The sequence below is a fragment of the Amblyomma mixtum genome, chromosome 4, assembly GCF_055824585.1.
Source record: "Amblyomma mixtum isolate Tamu chromosome 4, ASM5582458v1, whole genome shotgun sequence".
In the NCBI taxonomy this organism is placed as follows: Eukaryota; Metazoa; Arthropoda; class Arachnida; order Ixodida; family Ixodidae; genus Amblyomma; species Amblyomma mixtum.
This window is the reverse complement of record NC_143015.1, coordinates 158,963,617-158,988,716: the sequence shown is the minus strand read 5'-3', so window position 1 is coordinate 158,988,716 and position 25,100 is coordinate 158,963,617. Positions and strand designations below refer to the sequence as shown.

General features: G+C 49.1%; 1 protein-coding gene across 1 annotated transcript in view; it reads right to left on the bottom strand.

The window, feature by feature from the left end:
* Positions 1-16,986: 16,986 nt before the first annotated feature.
* LOC149348982 (ras-related protein Rab-37-like) overlaps positions 16,987-25,100 on the bottom strand; it is a 137,953-nt gene continuing 129,839 nt past the window's right edge. The window contains exons 5-8 of the mRNA XM_089541073.1: positions 22,960-23,012; positions 21,675-21,797; positions 19,940-20,016; positions 16,987-19,122 (exon numbers count right to left, since the gene is read on the bottom strand). Of these exons, the coding sequence (XP_089397199.1) occupies positions 19,008-19,122; positions 19,940-20,016; positions 21,675-21,797; positions 22,960-23,012 (368 nt within the window). The 3' untranslated portion in view covers positions 16,987-19,007. The remainder of the gene's footprint in view (positions 19,123-19,939; positions 20,017-21,674; positions 21,798-22,959; positions 23,013-25,100) is intronic.

The window sequence follows — 25,100 nt, the reverse complement described above, 5'->3', positions numbered from 1 at the left end:
AAGGGGGGGGGGGACACTTATGCGCCTTTCCTTTACTTTAGAAGCTACCGCTCTTCGTCGGTTTCGGCTGGCCGTTTAGCGCTTTTACGCTCCCTATCGATTGCTAAATCACTCCCACGGTTGGCATTGTCGACCGGATGTTCAGACTCGGCCCGACGTCTCCGAGTACCCACTCTCGAGGACGTCGGCTTCGGCTGGCTTGCTTCGTCCATAGCGATACATTGGATCTATAGCGAATAGCGAGACACTGAATAGGTTTGGTTTGGTTTATGGGGTTTAACGTCCCAAAGCGACTAAGGCTATGAGAGACGCCGTAGTGAAGGGCTCCGGAAATTTCGACCACCTGGGGTTCTTTAACGTGCACTGACATCGCACAGTACACGGGCCTCTAGAATTTCTCCTCCAAAGAAATTCTAGCCACCGCGGCCGGGATCGAACCCGCGTCTTCCGGGTCAGCAGCCGAGCACCATAGCCACTGAGCCACCGCGGCGGCTAGACACTGAATAGATATAGAATAACTTGCAGGGTACCGCAAAGCCCCTCTCCCCGCCAATGGATCTGGAAGGTATACGGCGACCGCTGCCTGACGCTCGCTGCGTGACAATTACGTCCGTGGTGTATCCACCTTCGTAACGCTGGTGTTATGAAACACAAAATAGACTTCGGCAGAGTTAGCAGAGGCTTATTTAGTGTTATTGTGAACGAAGCTCAGGAGAAACTGGAAGCAGTAATTTTTGTAACTCGGCTAAGCAGCAACTTGCGTTTGTATGCATGTCCTATAGGAAGAAAGCCCAGAGGCTTTCAACGGATGCGTTGGGCAAATTTGAGAAATCTTGATTGGGTTTTTGTACGCGGCCCAACGTGCTTGCCCGCTTATGGACCCATTAGAACTTTCTTGGGCACTTACGTTCCCTGTGAGTGTGTGTGCATAGGGCGACATCAGTTGCCGCAATGTATCTTTGTTTTTGTAGAGGGACGGATGTCCCTTTTTGATCGAGAGTCCAAATAAACTTCTCTTATGTGTGTTTTGTACGCACTAAATTCTCTCTGTGTGTCCTTCCGAGCCCGGCGACGCGGTGAATAGGAATGCGATACTTTAAAGCCCCATCTCCATGGGCCCATCCGAGGCGCACGAGCGCAGCGCCTACGCGTACCAGCGTACGCCGGAGCCGGTCTGCGCATGCGCGACGCGCCGACGCGAGCCGGCGCTGGCGCTTGGCAAATATCTGTCCGTGTCAGACATGGAGGAAAAAAAAACTGAGGAGGGAGCGTCCGGCGACAACCTTGAAGCCTAGCCTTTACAAGTAAAGATATAGCAAAAAAAAGAGTGTGTCCCCCCGTGATCGCACCACGTGATAGCGTGCGGTAAAGTCTAGCCCCGCTGCGCGCGCGCATGCGCCGATTAGCGCGGCAGACTATCTGTAGATCAACTTCCTTGCTGTAGATGCCCGCGCCGCGGGTCGCGCATACGCGCGCACTAAAACATACCAGAACCAAAACAAAGAGGACAGACTCGAAGAGCGAAAAACTGAGGGAGAAAACGACTTCAAAACACTCGGCTTGCGAACGCTGGCCGCGTGACGTCACGCTCCCTCCTTAGTTTTTTTTCCTCCATGGTGTCAGATATTCGCGCCTCGCTCGCGCCTCCCTCGCGCCGGCGCCGGAAGTGGCTCGCTGGTTCGCGGTCGGGTTAACCAATCAGAGAGCGCAGTTGCCTCGGCATCCGGTACGGCCCTTCGCGCCGTTTTCTTCGCGGAGCTGAGCTGAGCGCGAGTATGAGCGACAGGAGGCGACAGGCCATCGAGTTGGGTATGCTTTCCGACGCCTGTCGCGGCGCGGCGCTGGGCGCGTAGGCGCTGCGCTCGTGCGCCTCGGACGTGTCCATGGAGATGGGCCTTTATAGCGGAGCAGCGCGTAACAAAACTGGACAAAAGGATGGGTGGAAAACTTTATTACGCAAGCGAATTTGGACCATGGAAAGTCTCAGGGCCACTGCACAGCCCTCACATCACGCTCATGTGTCCAGGCCACGTAGGGCCATGGCACTGGCACTCCGGTTCACACAGCGTGAGTGTCCGGGTCCTGCGACGCAATGAGGGCCTCCCATTGTTCCCATGTACCGATGGCGGGCTGTCCCTGCGGGGGAGGATAGGCAGGGCAGCCGAAGAGGATGTGGTCCAGGGTATATAGCGTGCGATTCTCCGCAGAGAGTGCACTCGGGGGAAACGGAGGAACGCACAACGGGACGAGCGCTAGCTGTCGACTGCTTATTTCTTGCCGTCGCCACATACAAAATACATGAACCACAGCATGAAATGGGAAAGAGCGATCAAGTCAACTGATACAAGCAGTAAAACTCAGCCTTTCGCTGGCTACCATCGATTTAAAAAAAATGGCTGAGGCTTAGCTAAGGTTAAGCCTAGTCAGATTCGAAGCATATTGATGGCTATATAGACTTGGTAATACATGGCTTTCCTTGGTTGAATACTTGGTCATTTTAATACAACCACTAGAAGTGTAGCAAGGATTGCCATGGCAGCTATATACGGGATCGTCGGTGAATTCAATGCAGAGTGTACAACCGCTGCCCCAGCACCGGCTACAACAGCATTCTTGGCACCCATGGAAAGTACATTGGAAACACCCTTAGTTATTCCACCACCGCCACATTTCCCTATAGACTGTATTGATGTACCCCCAGCAGCAGCAGGCAGCGCCTCTGATGTGGAGCCTCCACCGCCGCGGCCGACCGCGCGAGCCGGCAGCCCATCTCTCCTCTGCTGTGACGTCATGTTGTCACGTGGTCAGCCGCCGCGCCTCTGATGTGGAGCCTCCACCGCCGCGGCCGACCGCGCGAGCCGGCAGTCCATCTCTCCTCTGCTGTGACGTCATGTTGTCACGTGGTGTCACGTGGTCACGGTGGTAGCTCCACCGCAGCGCTCGACGGGCTGTAGTGTAGCTCTAGTAATATGCTTCGCATAAAAGCGAGCTCCTTTGCTGATAGCGCCAGTGATGCCACGCTCACGCACTTGCTGCTTGCGCGTGAAATATTCAGGCTCTGCACAGCTTTGGACTGCCCCGTTTCTTAGAATGGATCTTGCAGTGGCGACAGTGCTGGTTTAGGTGGCCCCTCTCAAGCTCTCATTTGATCGGTCTTTTCCATTTCACGCTGTGGTTCATGTATACTTATATGTGGCACCGGCAAGAAATACAGTTGACAGCGCTCGTGTCGTTCTGTGTTCCTCCTTTTGTCCAGTCTTGTTACGCGCTGCTCTATTATAATGGTTCATCAACTCACCCAACAAGCAACACTTCCAGATACTTTGTGGATAGGCCGCGGCGACGGCAGCTGCTGCTGCTGTTGCGAGTTACGTGGTACGTCACGTGGTTACTTACGCATCTCTGCGTCTCCTGTTCAAGGTCATTCGTGCAGTCATGGCAAAATCGGCGTCGCTAAGCTAGTATAGCAAAGCCTTCGCATTAAAATCGCCAATTTCAGGAGCAAAGCAAAGCGTGGGTTGGTCGAAATGGTTACGACGCCAGAGTGCGCGGATTCGAAGTAATGAGGTCACCCACGGATGCCTGACGCCCCCTTTTGGAGCAGACGACAACTAATAAATAGTTGTCCGCTCCGACAGGGGGCGTAAGGCGTCCGTGGGTGACCGCATTACATACCTCATTACTGCGAACAGAGCCACGGATACAACCGAACTCATCGAAGCAGAGAGTGAGTCGTGCTAAAGAAGCAGTCAAAGTGTGTAGTTGTATACTGTGTAGTCAAAGTGTGCAGTCAAATAAAGCACTAGTACAGCACAAACAGTCTCGCAGCCGATGTCAAACAGTGCGGCAGGAAAGGCTTTCGCCTTGCAGCACTTCAGAGAGCCAAAGTGCCCTCTGAATTTTTTCGGCCCGCCTATTCTTATCAAGAAGCAGCGGGCACGTCGCAGGTGTTGCGCTCAGTTTTGCCGCCAACGCCCACTCCGTAGCTATCGCTTCGTCACATTCGCGGCTCAGTCGAACGCGGCTACGTTCATGAATTCCGTGTTTGAGAGCGCTGCTGTCACTGTGTGCGAGTGCATGGTCACGTGAGATTTTTATCGCGCTACCACTTATAGTGGTCATTCGCCACGTTGAGCCGTTGTGTGCTTGTCTGTCTGTTTGTCTGAAGCCGGTTTTGTAGCAGGGTTGCTCACCTGCCTACCGTGTCTGGCGGCCGCTCAATTGATCGTGACAGGCTGCTCTTGAAGAGCAAGCTCCGTGGATTGCTACCCAACCCAAGTTCCGCCGATGGCAGCACCCGCCATAGAAAGGCAGTGGCGCATCACCTGACCTCTACACCACTGCGGCCAGCAGTTGTAGGAAGACTCCCCGGGGATCTGTGAACGGTGAGAATGACCAGTTCCGCATATATATGGACAGTAAACAATTATCGCTAGTATCCGAACAACTGCCTCCGACCGGAACCGAAGTGAAAACCGAACTGCTTTAGCGCACCTAATTCGCATTTGGCCTAAGTTACCCGCCGCTGTGGCTCAGTGGGTAGGGCGCTCTGCTACTAAGCCGGAGATGCAATCAAGTGCGAAAAGTAGGCTTTGACGGTTGCTAATTTCGTAACTATGAGGGTGGAACGTTAAAGTTGCGTATTATACCTGAGCTCCCAGCAAAAATTGTTCACGAATGCAAGCGTTTCGCATGCGTTGTCTCGCATACTCTGGAGCTGTCTGTTGGTACCGGCGCCTACTCGCTTGACGTGCGATTCACGCGTTTTAAAGCGAAAGCCTTTACAGGCTCACAACTCGCCGTTGTGTGCGTCCGCAGTTGTCCCACTCTAGCCGTCAATCAAACTGATTACGTCATCAACGTGGCGTGGTATGTCGTAACACGAAAGTGGCACACTTTAGCTGTCAATTAATTAAAAACTGATGACATCATTAACATGACCTAGCATGTAGTAAAATTTAATTAACGAAGTTGAGTTAATTAAATTAATTAACAAAACTAATAAACACCGATGACGTCATCGAGAATACGTAGTATGTCAACACGGAATTAATTATTTAAACTAATTAAAATTACCTCCATATTTAAAATAATATAAATAATTGACAAAACTGATTACGTTATCAAATGGCGTAGTATGTCGTAGCCGGAAATGTAGTGCGCATGGGCGTGACGTCACCTATGACGTCATCACAACAATAACTGGGGAGCAACAGAGGTGGAAATAGCTTTCGCCTCATCGCATTTTAGTAAGAGCAAAGTATACCCCCAGAATTTTTTTTTCTGCACGCCTGTCCCGAGCAGAGCGAAATAGCCGCTGTCCTTTTCTAGCGTGGGCAAAACAGCCCGCAGTTCAACAGTCCCGACTGCTGCATCACACCCATAACATGCTCACCTCAAGCAAAGGGAAGTGCCCAAATGGCCAAAATTGCCTACCTTCGCATCGGTTTTGCATGTTTCGAGCATTCCGCGCTGCCTTCGCCCGATTAGAAACGCATATCGTTACGCGTCGCAGCCTTTTTTCTCCCGATAATAGCAGCCTTCCCAGTGGTCATTTTAACACCCACGGACGTCCTGCAGACGTTTACGACGTCCGCAAAACGCCTAAGAGAGTTCCAGTGCTCATTGGGCTAGAAACATACGCATCGCACCCGCACTACGTTTTCAGAAGTCGCATGTTTTGTGCACCAGACCAGAATCACTTGCGCAGATGACGTAGGCCGGGAAAGCTGTAATCGTCCCGCAGCTGACTGCACCAGGGGGAGGCGATCGGGTTAAAACCTGCCAAGCCGCACTGAAATTTTACCGGACGCTTTCCTGAGAGCCTGATGACGAAGACGTTTCCCATTAAGACTGCCGTATTATGCAGGCGCTCACTCTGTATAAGCGAGTGTGTGACGCTCTCGTCACTGTATTTGGTTCAGTTTATTTATTTGTTTCTTTATGCCGCGAAGGCACTAAACCTCTCCCTGCCCATCTGCTACTTCGCGCCAGCTCACTACGAACATCTTGGCGCCGTTCCTACGTTCTACGCGTCAGTAAGCAAGGAATTCGTGGCTGCATGGCGCTAATGAAAGGAGCTTTTATGCGTAGCATATTGCAATCACTCATTTCAGCCCTTGGGCGCGGCCGGGAAGCCACCAAATCACGTGTGTCTCGTCACGTGGTTTGGTGGCTGCCCGGCCGCGACGTGACGTGGTTTGGTGACGTGATGTCACCAAACCACGTAAAAAAAAGAAAAAAAAAACAAAAAAAGGAAAAAAAAGACGGTTGAGCATGGTGGCGGTTGCCACCGCCCCGTTTCAAAGGGGGCGCGCCTATTCATCCATCCATCCATCCATACGTCACGGAGGAAAAGCTGCTGAGAAAATCGAGTGCCGCCAAGCAATACCTCGCGCAAAAAGACCGCGCAATATGCAACGTATTCTTGGCTTAACCAAGCTAAGCCTGGGCATCTTTTTTTTTTTTTCTCAATGCGACGTCATGCAGCGGTGGAGTCACCAGTGCCACAGAGACAGTCAAAGCGGTGTAGAAAACGCTTTCGCCTCTACGCACTTTAGAAAGTCAAAGTGCCCCCTGACTTTTTCCTCCCGCCGACATATCAAGGGTCATTTGATGCTAGCTAATCAGGCTGTGGAAGGTCCTCGGTCAAACACGTAAAACAAGTCAACCGCAGCTAGAATTCTGACAGCAGAACTAATGCTCTATTTGCTTATCGATAACTAATAAGCAAATCGACTAATAGGAAAGGAGTAAAATATAAAACCTGATAGCCTATTAGGCTCGTGACGCTGGGAAGCATCATTGACAGCGCCATTGCTGAGGCAGTAATTTCCATTTGTAGCTTGCGTACACTAACGACCTTATGTAACACAGCGACGTCATAAGGACATGCATGCATAAAACATGTACACTTACCTTATATAAATCGACAGCCATCGATGGGCTTTTAGAGCTCTTCTGAACAATGCACTGGGGGTGAATTACTGACCAACGAAGCTATTTAGATACCTGTTACGCTTAAAAGAGTATAGGCACCTAACTTTTGAGTGCGTGTTTTCCTCTCTGTAATGGGGCGTACGTAATTATACACGGATTACCACGTGGTATGTATCCTTCTACAACCGCTAAATAATTTATAATCGAATTTCTTTCTCGTGCTGTTTCGGTTTCAACAGCCGAACGATGGCTGTGACGTCAAAGAGAGGTTATAGGTCACGTGGGGCATGGAAAAACTGCAATGTAATCGCTGCTTCTACTTATACGTTGTTATTCCGGATCTTGAGGAAAGTTAGCTTTAGCACTTTAGTGAAATAAAACGATGAAGCAGCGATTATATGGCAGTTTTTCCACGACTCACGTGACCTATAACTTCTCTTTGACGTCACAGTCATCGTTCGGCTGTTGAAACCGAAACAGTATGACAGAAAAATTCGATTATAAATTATTTAGCGGTCGTAGGCGAATACCACCTAGTGATTCGTGCATAGTAGTGTCTTTTGCATCGTTATAGAGAAGAAAACTTGGCGTCATCTATACTCCTATAGTCGGATACAACTGAAGTCTGCAGTGAAGCTCCGGCCACATTCAGCCTCCGCGCACATAATTCCTCCACGACAAAAAAATAGTCCTATGCTTAAACGTTTCTTGTTACCTAAACAAGAAGCTTATCACAAGAAAAAAAATGATTAGCTCTAGAATTTTGACACGCGGATTATTTGATATAGTCAAACATTTAATAGCTGATTTCGTTTCCTGTTGCGATTGGCCAGCGGAGTAATACAAGACGCCGTGAAACGTGGCCCCAGTGTTATCAACTGCTGTTTTTTTTTAAAGTTATTCTTGTGTCATGTAAAACAGAAAAGGGCTTGCTGTGACGTTTTATTTGAAGACAGCAATAATTGTTGACGTGAAAGGATCTGATGGAGTTCTTGTTTCGAATTGTATACATGTTGCATACTTTAGGCCGATTAAAACGCACTACAGAAAATACATGGATGTATTCATATTTGTATTAGAATTTTCGTTATGGAACGCATGGGCTTGGTTAGACCCATGAATCATCACGCGCAATTTGAATATTTCGGTGGGATGTCAGCCACGACAGATCTCAGCGTGTTTGTGTGCTGCGTATACGAGTGACGCTCCTCTGAAGTTTTCTAAAAGATGCGACGGACCACGTCGAACACTTCGCTTTTATTAGCGCAGCGTATATTAATGTCAACAGTACACATAGACGCAGAGACTCGTGTGTCTGTGCGATAATACCACCGTGAGTAACAGCGCCTTCAACAACGACTCGACCACACCTTGAGTCCTCGACCGACAGCGCGCGCTTTTCGAGAGAAACAGGCCCGAAAAAACGCGCGGCTGATAGCGCGCAACCATAGACGAAAAACAAAAACAAAACAACCACGTAAATCACTGCTCTATCGAACACTCACACACAGACACACACTCCTAGAAACCACACACGTGAAGTTTAAGCACATCCCAGAACATCCTGCGATACACGAGTTTCTTTACGCTGTGTGATCACCAACAGTTCACAGTGGTCAATATACAGCTGCGTGACAACGTCGTAAACGAGCCGCCGAACGCCTGAGTGAGCCTTGTTCGGCACTTTAGAAACTATGGTCATTTTGGATGTTTTTGCTTTTCCTTCATTTTGATTGGCTAGTGCGACGCCACGCCCCCATCATCACTGAGCTTTAACCAATGAAAAAAAGTAAGTAGAGGACATGGGCTCGCTTGAGCCAATCACAATGAAGAAAAAGAAAGCCTGACCGCGGCCAAAATGGAATCGACATATTTTACTGGCCCAGCCGACGCGCTCGGCCGGTGTAAGTCACAAGCGCCTCTACTCCAATGCGGCTCGGCAGTTAACAAAAAAGTGTGAAAGAAAACACATAGTTCAACGGACACGTGTTACGCTAAACACGAACATACGTCTTTGACCAGCCCCGCATACGCGACGTGCTGAAACTCGGCACGTCGCGCATGCCGGCGAAACATTCCTACCTCGACATCCTTTCCGTTCCCTCCCATAGCGACGCACGCGCTATACCGCTACTCGGAAATAATTAACGAGACCTCGACGTCGCTCGGGAACTTGACAAGCCAGGCTGGGCAGCGAACGAGCACTGCTCTGCAAACGGCGAATGCAAGTGCTACGTGACTGGACGCTGGCGCCATCTCGTGCCTGTAAATGGAACTGCAGAGACTGCCCCCTCGCGCCTGTTAATGGAACTGCTGAGACGCAGACGACGCATGTGGAACGCAACGGCCTTAAAAAAGTCTACAGTGCACGTACACAAGCCGTGTCACCCTGTTAAATATGCAGGGGCACTTTTCTGACATCCTGCATTAAGACAGCAGGAGGAACTGTTCTTGTATAGCCTCCGCTGGTTCCTCTTTTCCAGGGCCATGAGCACCAAGAACGAACATGTCTTCCTCTTCACGATGTCAACTATGCCGGCTGTTCGCATACCGACTGCAGGCGTTTTCACTCTACTTGCTCCACACATATCACAGTCCAATGCTTCCGATGGCATATTCGCTGCTGTACGGCCCCTCTTGGAGGTTACATGGGAGCCGTCTCCCAGGCGGCCCAGTGAAGACTGTCCGAAGCGTTGTCGGTAGAAAATGGAATTCCAGTTGTGGCACACATACGCTGGTGGAATCGTTTACAGATAGAGCACGCCGTATAAGCTCACAAGGCAGACGCCACACCACCTTCGTTACTCTGCTACCAAACCAGACGTAGCTAGGTCTCATCAGATCGGCACCGGTACATTCTTCATCATCAAGAGCTGATTACAATTTACTAGCGACTACTGCCCGGTCGCGTCGCTTGAACTTTGGCGTTTCTGAAGTGCATAAGGAGGAAAGCGAACACCGTTTCAGCCAAGAGGAGAGCGCAATTTTGTGCTCTTAAGGGCTGTCACTGCAAGACCTGAGCTGTTGGTATTTGCAACGGCCAGCAAGATTCCCGAGGGTCGGATACGAGTCGGCATCCTTGAAATGGCATGTAAACAAAATAGAAAAGCGTCTCCAGGAACTACAGCCTTGACGTATCCACGAAGTCGCGGTCGCACAAGAGCTGCTGCATTCGCCTAAAAGCCGATAAAATGCATTGTACGAGGTTAACGCTAACAGAGCGATCTTTCAGAAGACTTCCGTTTCTTCTAGTCGGCGACTTTCTGCAAAAAGAGTAACAATACAGGGAATTCTTGTCGATCGCCACAACCACATCGCCAGTGCGACCGAGAGGAAGCTTCAGCACTTGACTGGTTTTTCCACGCTACACTCTAAACAAAGAGTAAACAGGGAGTAAGCTGTCATTTATCGCACTCCATTTAGTGAATGCGCTATAGGATAGCTTACTACTCGTTTCTGTTTAGAGTGTAGCTGACCAGCTGGCTGAGATGAGATTTCAATAGTATGCAGTCATTACAAAGTTGAGTTTCGTAAACAGGGGAAAAAAGGGCACCGTGAAATAGTAATGGGTGTCTGCTTTGCAACAGAATCAGTGATGGTCCATGCCATACCCGAAAGTTCCCCTCAACTACACCCAAAAATCCTTATTCCAGGCCCTTTTTTCCTGCAGCAGCTTGAAAACTCTGGCAATTGGGAGAAAAGTGACACAATTTCGGTTCTGAAAACCATCTGAAACTCCGTAAATATTCTCCTTTGGCCAGACTTTACTCCCCAAATCGTATGAAAAGGGAAAAAATTCCCCGAATTGAATATATCTGACCAGAACCGCAACCATGAAGGACAGCCAGCCAGTACGGTAGTTTCTGTTCACACTTCCGGTGGCATTCCGTACTGGCAGTGACAGTGAAAGTAAATTAATCGATGTGATTAACGATAATTAATGAAAGTAATTAACAGTGCCACACAAACAATCACATGGTGCTGCGTCCCCTTGGTGCCTCGGTTTCTGTGTAAAATCTTTACAGTGCACTGTCAAAACACAGTTGAATACCTTTCACTCCGGGGACAGGGTGTAACGTTATCGAGTGCCTTCAGTTCCTTTACAAAAAAAAACAACGAACTAGACTCTGTAACGATAAAAAGTGAAACCTGTGTGGTGCTCAAACATCTATCGCTACGCACGACGTTTGCAGTTCCAGGGCTCGAAGCGGCCATAAGAGTTCCTTCTTTTGTAGTACGTCTTAGCTGCTAGTCCAGAGGACCACGCTATAAAGCTCTTGAGACGTGCTAAACCCTGTTGAATGAGAAATGTCAACGTATTAACAGTTCACCAACAAATAGATTTTGTACACTGCCACAGGAGAGTTGAACACATATATAGTTCAGAGCCCGCTTTGTTGTCGCGTGTGCTCGTGGGTATACCACTAACCGCCTTGGAAACACCCCCATTTGCAGCCGTCCCCCTCTTCTGTTGTTTACATTGCTCGCTGCAGCTCACAACAGAAGTCAAGAGCAGATATGACAAGCCATTATATATATATATATATATATATATATATATATATATATATATATATATATATATATATATATATATATATATATATATATATATATATATATATATGGCGTCTCTGATGCTATCCCGTCAGTTGCAGGTGCTTACTGACTGACCGCCATTTTGTTTGAACTGTTTACAGCTGCGTTTCGTCGTCCTTTACACGTGGAATCAACAGTAAATATGGCATCAGTGTCATCCCTTCAGCCACTCAACGAACGAGCAAACCTCCACCTGCGCAATCACGCACACCTCCGTGCTGAGAAACCGGCGAAACCACCGACCCAAACTGCCTGCTGGCAGTGCTGACATCAGCCACCCGAAGTACACCGTTAGTTCTCACCGCTGACGATAGAGCGCGGTGACTGTCTGTAGACACACTGTGGATAGCATACATAACACGGCTCTGTGTGGATCCATGCACACCAGGAAACGCTGTCCTTTGGGCAACGGCACAGATGCCATCAGACTCGATACAAGCAAGTTAACAGCGCCATCTAAGCACAAAGATTCCCCTAGCAATGCCGCATGCGTGAATTACATGCTTACAATGTTCAGTGCGTTTTTTTGCGCTGAATTCTATTTAACATACAATGTTCAGCGCGTCAAAAACAAAATGCGCACAAGAACGTCAGTGCTAGAGGTAAAATTACTGAAGAGCCACAGCTGAAAACCCATTTTGGGTGGAAAAAACAGCGCAAAAGGGACGGAAGACAAAGATGAAGGAAACCACACGGACGAGCGCTGTGGTTTCCTTCATCTTTGTCTTCCGTCCCTTTTGCGCTGTTTTTTCCACCCAAAATGAACGTATACCAACTCGCCCAACTTTCCATTCTACTACTGAAAACCCAAGCAGAGACGCTGCAGTCTTTTTTTTTTTGTACGTGGCTGTTTTCTCTTCGCCACAGCCATTCATTTCTCTCTCTCTTTCCTTTCCGACATTCGATATGTAAGCCTCTTCCAAGTGTTAGCGCCTGGCTTCGGCACTTACAGCCCAGGTCAAAAGTCCCTAGGCCACGTGATTTAGCAATGAGGTGTACAGTCTGTCCCCCGTGGCATCCCTGAGTCTCCGAATGTCAAAGATATTGAAAGCAACTGAAGACGAATTTCTCTCATCCGCCTTAAATTTTAAGCTTCACGATTAACGTAAGTTCCGATTTAAACGAATCAACTAGGGACTTTTGGCCAGAGCTGTACATTTCGCAGTGTGATGGCGCTAGTAGTGTGGTCATGCACGTTTGCATCAGTGCGACGAGGTCTGCGTCCGAGGCTGCCGTCTTTTCGCATTCGTCTATCTACACTGTGAGACAGCCATCAAGATCGAACGTTGTGGCGCTGCAGCTACACCATTTTGCTGCTCGTGGGCACGAACTCTGCGTCATCCATGCTTACGCAAGGCCAACAGAGTCCCCTCGACGGCGGAAACACTGACGATTTTACTCGGCGTCTGAACCCCAGATGAGTGGATCCCGTGCTCCACTTTGCACTGTCGTGCTTGGGCTTGATGTGCGCACAGGGTTTGGCTATTCAAACCAGCGCCGAAAACCTATGCGTGAGAAAAAGCGATAGTACCGTATTTTCCAGTCTATAAGTCGCGTCCTTATAAGAGAAGCATCCATTTGCAAGGTAGGCGTGAAAAGATGGCAGAGGCGGTGTCATTGCCACCCCATCCTTCGTTCGTTTCGCTTCAACATAAAAAGAAAAGCGACCCAGCGTTGTCGTCACAAACCGATGAAATGAGCGCGCCGATACTGCCAAAGGAGCCTCAGAAGGAAGAACACGGCTCGGCTAGTGGCGCCATCTCTTGCACACAGTGCCAAATGCTGCATTGTCGCGGTAAACACTTCAGCGATCAGGCAGCCTGTTCGTGTTGCCACCGAAATATCTTGACTGCCACTTTTTCCGCATCCCTTCAAATCTTGCGCGCAAACTTTTAGTGTGGTAAAATTAGTGCGGAGTTAGGGTTCTGAGCAATACCTCTCGTATTGTAGCAAACTGTTCTGTAGTTAATGCGGTATTCTCCGATCAGCTATCGGCCGCCTTGTCATAAATATCGCACGGGTAATGACAGCACCAAGACAACACAAGGAAACGCATAGTTTCCTTCATTACATGACAAGCTACTGACACAACAAAAAGAAATAAATCTGCGAGTTATGCACCAGAAAATACGGTATGTCCTGCGCGCACCCTCCTCCAGAATCTACAAATGTATGAGCCTAACACGTGATCACAACGGATTACAACACGTACACGAAAATGCACCACAGTAGCATCGTACACTCGTTGATCAACCAGAGAGGCGTGTGTTTGTGTTAAATGTCTTGTGAATGTGCAACACTGTGACAACACAACACCCACATCATCGCAAGCTCTGTGCAAACAAGGATGAGTGCGATTGGCAGCTACAAAAAAAAAAAAAAACGCGAGCACGACGCACATGAAATGCGCACTTCCGAAACCAATGACACACGACGCACATAAAATGCGTACTTTCGAAACCAGTGACAATGACAAACCAATGACACGCGGGAAACGCCTGCGACACCGCCACCCGCTTACACTGTTTTCTCAGACAAAAACTGCTGCAAATATGTACAGCGCCAGCGTCTTTGTGTCACAAAGGATTGTTCGAATGCGGGTGTTGTCACACACCTGGCATGCGTACAAGTGATGAAGCGCCATCTTGTGCGAAATAAAGTAACGACAATCCGTAAAATGCTGAACACTGCAGACGTAACAGACGTTTTTGATTACAGCGGTTTCAAAACCGTGTGAGCCTGCAGGTTCCAAGTACAGCGTGCTGTTTCGTTTATAATTTAGAGCCATCCTAATCGCAGCGTTGTCTGGAGCAGTCATACTAAATGACATCGGATTAACTCAGTACTCACCAACGTTCATGGAACTAACGTTGGTACTCACTCAGTGTACACCGCCAGTAGTTGCTGCCGCAACAAATAGGTGGCGCATATGTCCACTGGCCTTTTGGTTCCCTGCGACCGGCTACAAAAGCTACTTGTCTTTTCGTAATGGCCCCCAAATTAAAGTAGCTCTTGCCACATCCTGTACATTCATTTTGATCATTTAATGCCACGTATTAGCAAGGACTGAAAACCCCCTTAAATTATTGCTTTGTTAACATACCCCCCCCCAAAAAAAAAAACAAAAACAAAAAAACTCTCTGCAAAACCTCCGAGCATTAAGAGCATGAAAATAAACAAAAACAGATGGCCGGATTTTTAACAGTTGCTTCGAAAACGACATGGCTCAATAAACCGCTAAATGATAAGCCTGAGCCGAGCTCTTCTTTTCGTGTACCGATCCCGCCATCTTGACCCCCCCCCCCCCCCCCCATGTAGGCAAACTGTAGAGGTATTTGCCTCTTGGTTCAGAAAATGCGTTCAAGCCAGGAACTGGTGACGAGTGAACAATGACGCTGCAACGGGATTGCAGAGGGAGCCACTAGGCGCGGACAGCGCCGAGATATAGTAAGCCAGTGCAAGGAAAACAACTTGTGCCACCTTGCGTCGGCGACAGGAGGCGCTACCGGCAGATGAGACGTGCTATATGAACTGCTTTCGCTCGAATGAAAGCACAACGAAGAATTAATGCGAATTTGGCACCAACTTAAGGGAAACGGTCGCAGACAAGTGCAACATCGGGCACACCACCACACTGAGATATCCCAATAGACGTCCTGCGTACTTTCAGGACGTCCACAGGACATCCAATGAAATTCCAGCGCCGATTGGGATATGTATACACACAGGAGAAAAAGAAATGTGAAGCGGAGGAGGAACTGTCGAGTTCCATGAGAGACAGGTGAAGCATAGTCTGACGTAGCAGCCAACTCTGCTTTGAAGAACGGGGAACACGGTTAGGATGAAAGGTAAGGGGAAAAGACGAAGTTTACAGACAAAACCAATATAACCCTGTTTGTCCCACTATAAAGGATGACGCACCCGGCGTAAAATTGTTTTGGATTGAATTCATAAAGAGGTTGAAATGAATATATGATAGATATGATGTCAACTTATGCAATAGAATGACTAGCGCCTCTATAAATGAACCGCAGTTGTGCATAACAGTACTTGCGTCGAGATCTCGAGAGGAAGAAAAAAATTGCAGACCGACTCAGACTTACTAATGACGCGGACTCTTCCGCGCTCCGTACAGTCGTTACGGCAGATCTATTCCCCCCAACGCTGACAAGCTGGAATTTTCTCTATAGCTGACAACAACGAACCCGGATACAATAAGAAAAGACGCCGCCACACAAGACTTAACCGGCTCAAATTCATTGACGGGACGGTATACTCTAAACACGAATTAGCCTATATAGGTGTTAAAAGGGGGTAAGCTGTCCTCTAGCTCCATTTTAAAGGCAGGGTATGCTGCCAAAGCCCTGGAGAGATTTCCATCACTACAAATACGGAATACTTGCGGTTGGAAACGCAAACAAATCCCGTCTTAACAACATGCGAAGTTCTAGCAGTTACGTTGATTTTAACTGTGATTTCAGTCTCCTCTATTTGCTAACACCAAGATCTCCGGTGCCGCGTTGAAAAGAGCCTTCTTCCACCGCTAACTGTATCAAATTACATTGTTTTGCAGTGGGAATGTGCCTCTTTGGCCAAAGCAGGCGCTTCATATATTTAGATTTAGTTTAGTTTATGTGAGTTTATCATCTCAAAGCGGCTCAGGCTATGAGGGACGCCGTAGTGGAGGGCTCCGGAAATTTCGACCACCTGGGGTTCTTTAACGTGTACTGACATCGCACAGCACACGGTCCCCTAGAATTCCGCCTCCATCGAAATTCGACTGCCGCGGCCAGGATCGAACCCACGTCTTTCGGGTCAGCAGCCGAGCACCATAACCACTAGGCTACCGCGGCGGACTTCATATATTTAGTGACTGGAATCTACTCCGGGACTTGGGCAGAATACCTTTCCCCTAAAAGGAAGTGCGCTAGAAGACACCTTACTCCCTTTATACCCCCATTTAGGCTTAATTGTGTCTAGGGAGTTATATCCCAGCTAGCAAAGTGCGCTTGATATCATGCTTAAGTATGTAACAAGCTGAACAGCCGGTAAGGAAGCCACCTCGCCGTGTCATAAGCAAAAAAAAAAAAAAATAAAAGCGACAGAAGCACTGGCCGGTGTAGTTTGGCGAAAAGTGTCCTATAGACCAGACACAATCCTGGGAATGGCACAGCCGAAAAACAGAATGGAATTACGTGAGTGTTTGGACGATGCTTCTGTCGTTACGACTCAGCATCTGGAAGACCAACAGAGGAACATACTGACGTAGGTTAAACGGTACTGGAATGTTAATCCTGTCGACGCAACGCTTAGAATCAAAGCCGGGCCATTATGAATCAACAGAGGCTGTATAGTTAGGTTATTTCACCAACTGTCGACAGCAGACAAAGCTTCAGATTACGCTGCACATAACTACAGGTACAAGTAATATGAAAGGCGGCTCCAAAGTCGAAATCAAGAGCCAAATTTATTTCAATACTTTATATCAAAAGACGGTAAAGTAATTACACGTCTTATATATTCATAAAAAAAAAAAACAAAAAGCTTATCTGTCAACCGTTCATATTTGACTGGATTTCAATGTTGGCTTTCATACCTAGCAATAAAATATTCACTTTAACATTGCGTACATCTGAATGTTGTGGTGAAGCCAGTGGATAATTATTCGTCACCTGGTGCAGATCTGACATACCGGAGTTATAGAGAACGCCTTTTAAAAGATAAAAAGTGTTGTCCTGTCCCTCTGATACCAGTGGCTGTTAGCAGGCCAGTCTCACAACACCTATGACAAATTCCATTGGGTACAGAGTTCACGATGCGCTTAATTTTTAGTTCAAAAAAGAACCCACTTTCCTTCTCACGTACTACCTGAAGGATCGACGACCACGTCGAGTTAGTGATCGTCCCGCCATCACCGACGCCGCTGACTGTACGTTACAGGGCTGATAATAAAGAATAGTGTCCGCGTTGCTGCCACAAATGACTCAGAACCAGCCCTCGGACATTCCACAGGCTGTTAGAATCTGCCAAACGGCATACTATTGTCGATGCTTTTCTAAATCGGCTTACATGTGATAGGCTCTCCCATGAGGCAAGCGATAGAATGCGCGACACAAAAAAGCGTCTTGCAGGAGAACTGCTACGATACATCGGCGACGGCCGATAGTCGTCGTCGAGAAACAAAGCCGTATCTGAGTCCGGCTTTCACGCACTCGCACACATGAGCACACACACATAATACACCGAAGAACACACACGTGCACACAGTCCAACAGAGTCCAAGCTTCAGTCCACGCATACGTCTGCGACAACCGCTGCAACGGATACGGGCGCGTTGTTTTCAAAGCCACCAGGGAAATTCCAGGTGGCGCTGGTTGTACGGAGTTTGGAACAGATAGGAGGGAGGAAGGAATGAGCGAAGAAGCGAACGAAAGTGAAAAACACTGCGCGCGTCGCGGATCGCCTTGGCGTCAAACAAGGGCTCGCGTGCGCGGCTCCTTGGTCAAGTGACCGCCGCGCAGCCAATCAGCGTGTTTCCCCCGCTACGTGACGTAGACAGATCACGTCTAGTCTTAGGCCACGTCCGGTTTGGTGCCCAGGAATGGGGGAAGGGAAGGGGGCCAGCTACGAATTCATAACCGTGACCCACGGCTTCGAGCTCCCAAGGGGTCTTGCCCTATTTCCAGCCGGGACAGACTCATCTGCAGCGTTTTGGTCACGCCTTCAATCACATAGGCATCACAGCAATAGAGAGGTCACGTAGCTTTCCCTTGGGGGGTGTTGGGTGGGCCGTATAAACAGCCGTTTCGCAGAGGAGCTAACGCAGAGATCTTAAGATACCATTTCCGGCGACGAGGCGCTAGGGGGCGAAACATCATTCCTGATGCATTACTTGTTTTCCTCGCAAGAAGGTCTCGCCCATGGGAGGCTCTCTTTTCCATCGTACCGCAAGCGAAAAAGAAAGTATGCCGAAGGAGGGGCCCCTCGAGTATTAAGCTGCTTCTGACTGGCTGCGCGGCGGTTGGTTCAGACGCCAAGGCTGCGCCACTGTGGACACGGGAACAAACACAGGGGGAGAGCAGTGCTCGGACCAGCCGTCGAGCCCACGGGCACCAGAGTCTTTGTACCAACACTTCCAGTATCAGAAGAGCCCGGCCCGGGTGGCTTCAGGACCAGAGATCCACCGTCCCGAAGCCAGGCTCGCCAAGACCAGAAGCTCCAGTACAGGCGGGCCCGGAGCCAGTAGCGCTGCGGCATCCGGCTCCGGTGGCAGTAGTTTCGGTGTGGCCAGAGTCGGCACGGCCGGTGCAAGTACAGGTGGGGACGCCAGTGGTACCAGAACCAGCAGCGCGGATGCCAGCAGTTCCAGTACAGGCATTCGCGCTACCACTGGTGGTCGTTGGTGGGGAGGCGGCGTGCGCAGTTGGCTGGGGGTGCTAGAAGGGCAGCCGGAGCTTGACGCGCCATCCCTAACTACTGCAGCAGCCGTTGGGCTTCGCTTGACTCTCCTGGCGAATGTACTCGGTCATGTTGAAGCGGCCCGACGCGCCGTGCGCCGATCGGGACGACCGCTGTTTCAGCTCCCTGCGCCACAGGAACGAACGTAACTCCCTTACAAAAAACTCTTTGCACAGTATGTAGATTGTCCGTAGACTTTTATCAATAAAGCCTATAGACTTTCTATAGTCATCATCATCATCAACCTGACTACGCCCACTGCAAGGCTAAGGCCTCTCTCATGTCTCTCCAATTAACCCAGTCCTTTGCCAGTTGCGGCCACCGTATCCCCACAAACTTCTTAATCTCATCCGCCCACCTAACTTTCTGCCGCGGCCCCCTCCTACGTTTGCCTTCTGTTGGAATCCACTCCGTTACCCTTAAGGATCAGCGGTTATCTTGCCTTCGCATACATGCCCTGTCCAAGCCCATTTCTTCCTCTTGATTTCGACTACGATGTCATTAAACTGCGTTTGTTCCCTCACCCACTCCGCCCGCTTCCGATATCTTTCTATAGTAGGACACAACTTAAACCGTCTCCCTCCATGACAAAAGGAACAGAAAGAATCTACAGAGACTACAACCCCGTTTCATCCAGCCCATTGCACGGCGAAAGTACATCTTGCAAGCTGTTCGCAGTGAAGCGGAAGCTATCTATAGGCGTGCGAAGCGACGTCTTCCACAAGTGTGCTTTTCTCAGGCGCTCACAGTCTAACCGTACAAGTCTGCATGAAAACCGTCGCCTCGCGCTCGTAAAGCTTCGAATTCACTGCGAAGTAAGATGGAGTACACGCGACACCGTTGACAAATTGCAAAAAAAAAAAAGAGCGACAGTGTCTCAGAAAATTTCCAGCCAGCTGCAGTTGCACGCGTCTATGCACAAGTCCATCTACAAGTCACTCACCTCGCTACAGCCATGAAGGCCAACTCCACGTTGCAGCCTGTCTTGGCACTGGTTTCCATGAAGGCTACACCGTACTCCTGCAAGCGCAGTTTGGCAAAGAACGTCGGGTGAGTGGTATACGAGACCAAGGCGTACCAAGAACCGCGAGACTAAAAGGCAACCAAACAACAAGTCATGCAGCACAAATGCATGCAGCGCGAAGCAGCAAGTCTACGGGCTATCAAGAGCCGTGACACAGGGCGCGGCCAAGAGCTCCAAGTGCTCGCAAATGCATCGTCTATGGAGATAGCGACCCATCCAAGAAAGAAGTCGAAGGTATGCTGACATGATTCCAAAGATCTATGAATGCGATGTAAAGAATGACTTTCTGCATATACGGAAATTAACCCATTGCGCTATCGCGTCATACCCTTAAGGCGGAGCTTAAGTGTCCCATCCAATTTTATTCGTGGTTCCTATAGCTGACTCTTGCATCTGCTAACCTCCGCTAAGTGCAAGGCCACAGATAATTAGCCAGGTTTTGAAGCGGAGTCTCGCAGCAAGCACGATCAAAAGAGCTCTGCTGCATGCGGTACGCTTCCCCGTGAGCCGCTAATTTGGTTGGTCCATAACCGGGGCGGCTACCGGGGAAAAGGCGGCTGAGGAGCAAAATGGAATGGGTGGGTAAAACTATGAGCCAAAGGGAGACGAGAGCGTGGCAGACTGAGACAGGCCTCTCCCGCGGGGCGCGCCCGCATTCTCCGCACGTGTATGATGACGTCATCGCAACGCGTGTGATGCAACGGGCGCACCGAGCAGCTGGCCAAACTCTTCTTGTGAGTTGTGAATGATTGGCCCTGCGTCGCCAGTCTCGCACGTGCTCCACTGCATCCGTATACCAGTCGCTTTACCGGGCGCGCCCTTTTACAGCTTCTAGCGAGATGGCAGTGTCGAGGATGTGACCATAAGTAAGCGGCTCGCGAAGAAAGGCGCTGTATACAGCACTATCGAAACAAGGAATACATAAAGCATAGATGCTATAGGGCTCTGCATCGCGAAGCGTCAGTGTACGGTTTGTTCAGCGCGAACGCTTTAGGCTGGCCGAAGAAGAGAGTAATATGGTAAGATACAACTTAAAAAAAAAAAAAACAGCAGTTGCTAACACTGCTCCACGGTCCGCGGCGTACTGTATTACTCCGCTGGCCAACCAAACAGTAAATGAATTAACTTTTTATAGTTTGAATGTATGAAACAAACCAGGTATCAAAATTCTTGACTTATAATTATTTCTTGTGATTAGCTTCTTGTTCAAGTAACAAGACAAGTTTTAACAACGGACTACTATCTTTTTTGTCGTCAAGGAACTCTGTGAGGCGGTCCTGAATGTGGGCGGAGCTTCACTGCACATTTGGTTGTATCCGACTGTAGCGTACAGATTCGCAATCCGCTAGGTAATCGCTTGTCCACATGCTTTGCACAATAAGGCATCACGGACGTACCAGGCTATCGCCTGTGCACATGATGGGCCCAGTAAGCGTCGGGGACGTACCAGGCTATCGCCTGTCCACATGATGGGCACAGTAAGCATCGGGGGACGAGCTAGGCAGTCGTCTAGCTGTCCGTCACAGTTGCATTCTGTTCAAGATTTTTTTTTCACTTTGAAGACTTTCAACTAAGGAGCAAGCGGAAAATTCTAACCTGCAAAACCACCCTGAAGACCTGTAACTCCGCGCAGACAGGAGGTGTATGCGCTTACCCTGGCGAGCCTCTCTCCGTCTTCGAGGCGCACCTGTCGGTCCTGCTGGATGTCGGCCTTGTTGCCGATGAGCATTATCACCACGTCATCCTGAGCGTACTCGTTGATCTCGCCCAGCCACGCCTGCAAGGAACGGGACACGGCTCTCAGCTTATGAATACTCGCTGTAGGCAATGATGGTCCGTAGTTTTCGCGAGCTAGCAAAGGCTCTTCTTTGCTTATCGGCCTAAGTAGCAGCCCCGTATAAGCCTAATGAATAATAGAAGTATAACTCCTTTATTCATCGGAAGTGTGAAGAAGGGAATCACGGGATATTCGGATTAAAGTTCATAGTGTGACCTCTTCCAGACTGGACTTAAGGAGGCTACACAGCACAGCCTTGTAGTGACCTCTTCGGCCCTGGCCGTCGCAAGGGTGACAGTAACCGATTACTGCCTTCTTAAGCATGCTGTTGAAGTCTACGAAAAGCGTTAACCGGTTCTATAGATCTCCATACGATCGGGCAACACCGCCATTAGTTGTTGCTGTCCGCAAGAACACCTTAACATAAAAGTCCGAGTCGATCTCTTCGACGTGTTGTCTTCTACTGCGCTTTTTAACTTCCTGCTTGCGGAACTATTTATGCTGCAGGGCATCAGATGCGGGATCAGAGGCAAGGTGCTCGTGTGTGTGAGGCTAGGGTATACGACTACGTGGCTGGACCTGCGCACAAGCACTGACGCTACACAACCGAACGGCTACGGCCATATGTCGCTCTGTATTCGCTGCGTGCAGCGCATCATTGTACGAGACGAACTCCAGCAGTTCATACAACCCAGTACAGGCGTCTTTCAGCGGCGAACTTAACTTCCGGTTGCACTCAATCAGCTTCCGGCCAGCTAGTTACTTAATTACCAGAAATTTGGGACAGCGGCCAGCCAGTGCCGCTAAGCGTTGCGGCCTATAGCGCTTCAATGACAGCCACTCAATCGTTCTCTTTTTTCTTACGTCACGGATGATGTCAACGCGCTATTTTTGAATATTCAAAGCCCTGCGCCACGTGGTGGCAGTCAAGGGAACTAGAAGCGCTTGTCCCAAATTCTTGGTAATGAGTTGAACGAACGGCCAGCTTTCAGCTAGTTGCATACATCAGGCAAAGGCAAGTCGAAAACTGTCGTTTCACTAGTAGCCCAGATTATTCTTATGCGATTACGCATTTGTGAGCAAAAGTGTAGCATGCACGAAACCGCGGCATAGAATGAACAAACATGCACCAGAAGCGAGGTTGCATAGAGTGAGCTCTTACCCTCGTGTTATCGAAGCTTGTCTTGTTCGACACGTCGTACAGTAGGAGTAGTGCTGCGGAGGAAAAAAGCGAGCCAGGCACGGATTAGTCGCCGCAATAGAAGCAAGTAGCGTTATAAAAGAAAAGCAGAAGACAGGCAGAGATTTAATTAGTTTTCTAGCAATGAATTGCGCAAACTTTACCTACGGCTTAAAATTAGGAGCGGGTTGAAAGAGACAGCGTGGGGAGAGAGAGGGAAGAGGGGGAGAGTTGTGTGAAGTCAGGCTAGAGCGCATTTCGAAGCGATTCTTTCTACAGCGAAAGCTGTTAAGGGCATGTTTCCCCGGTTTTGCGGCGTCGGCGTCGGAGCACCGCGCCTCACTTATTGGTCAGCATGCAGTGACGTCACGCATGACGTCACTTCAACGCGCCACGCTGGGTGGCCCGCATGCAGTGACGTCACGCATGACGTCGTTACAACGCGCTATGACAACGCACCACGCTTAGTGTTCCGAACACAGAAACATCTGAATCTATAGCGTTACGCTGTGGTAACCGACCTGTGAGATAATTTCTTTTTCGCAGCAAATTATTCCTCCACTGTGCCATTGCTAATCTCCGTGGTTACTACCGGACCCAGTGACTGGCATTAATTTCTGTCGGCCCTGAGCTCATAGGCGGTACAGCTACGTCAATGGTCAGGGAAAAATCATGCGTCGATGACGAGAATCGTTACGAAATACGGCGTTCTGCTGTTCAGGTTATTGCTTACAATTTCGTTTGTTCAACTTGTATTTCATTCACCTCTGTTAATTATTTTCTTTATTTTCGTACTTCTGTTCCCCTTACACAATGCCCATAGGGCCCATCATAGCACACTGCCACCCTTTACCTTAGTTGACTTACACATCAATTTTTGTGGTATTAGTGGCGGAGGCGTGCGCTACAAAGGGCGCACTTATTACAAATACGCATTTATGGTTAAATATAGATCGTCGTAAGTTCTAAATATGTTAATTGGCACATTACAGCATCGACGTCACGTGAACAGCTGTTACAAGCTGTGCAAGGGAAGAATGGTGTGGACAACACACTGGTGCGGGCACAAAGACGGGCTAAATGCAACGGTAAATTACAAATCAGTCAGGGGGAATAAAAGTCTACGGTCAATGTACGGTCACGTTTTATTCTCTTTTCTTTATCCTCTTTTTTCCGCGTCTTCTTTCGTTTTATTTCTTTCTTTCCGACTTGCTCCAGTGCTCATATTTCGCGCTTCGCAATCCCTGCAACTCAAAGCTCAGAGTAGGGAAATGCAAGGCAGCTGTATACTCATGTGATGCATAACCGTCGGCTCTGTAGGCGAGTAAATGTTTGAAAAGCGAGCGATGCATCCAGGCTCTCGACGCTGCGCACATACAGGACAAAAACGAAAAAAAAAAAAAACGGAAATGCAACGCAGGTGGTGTTTTACAGAGCGCACTTATGGATGCGTTTTATCGACCGTGGAGGTCGATGTTTCCAAGCTTTGTTCAAAGGAACCCTGCTTTATAGGGACAGATATACACGCTCGTCTCACCGAGGAAGCGAATTGTTTGCAGAGTGGGCTGGATGCACTGCGCTCAACGATCGATGTGACGTCAAACGCGGCCCGAGTGCTCACTCAGAAATGCTCCCGAGTACAGCGCCCCTCGTTCGCCGTGCCTTATCCGAAAACGCCCTTTAATGCACACGCTAAGCTGGGAGGACATAGTAGCAGCGTCGTTCACCGATCCAGGTACTTTGCCTTAACACACACGACAAACTTCCAGCGGATTTGCATGCAACATGCATAGGATGCTACATGCATAGGATGTGAAAGAGGAGGAGAGGTGGAGTAGGGGAGAAAGACCGACGACGCTGCTGCCTCGGTGGAGATGCGTGTATCGTCAGCGCAGACACAGAACGTCCCGCCCTCGTTGACTGTCCAGTTGTTTGTTGTTCGTGCCCCGTTTGTTTGTTCGCTGTGGGTGGTTTTCGTTGTTGGGCTTGCACGTGTTTGGTGTGCCTGGTCAAATGACATTCCGGTTTCATACTGTATGCTTGATTAAGGCGTGTATATATGCTGACTACTTTACGTACACTGTTCACTTGAAGTGGGTACGAGGGGGTTATTGATGTATTGA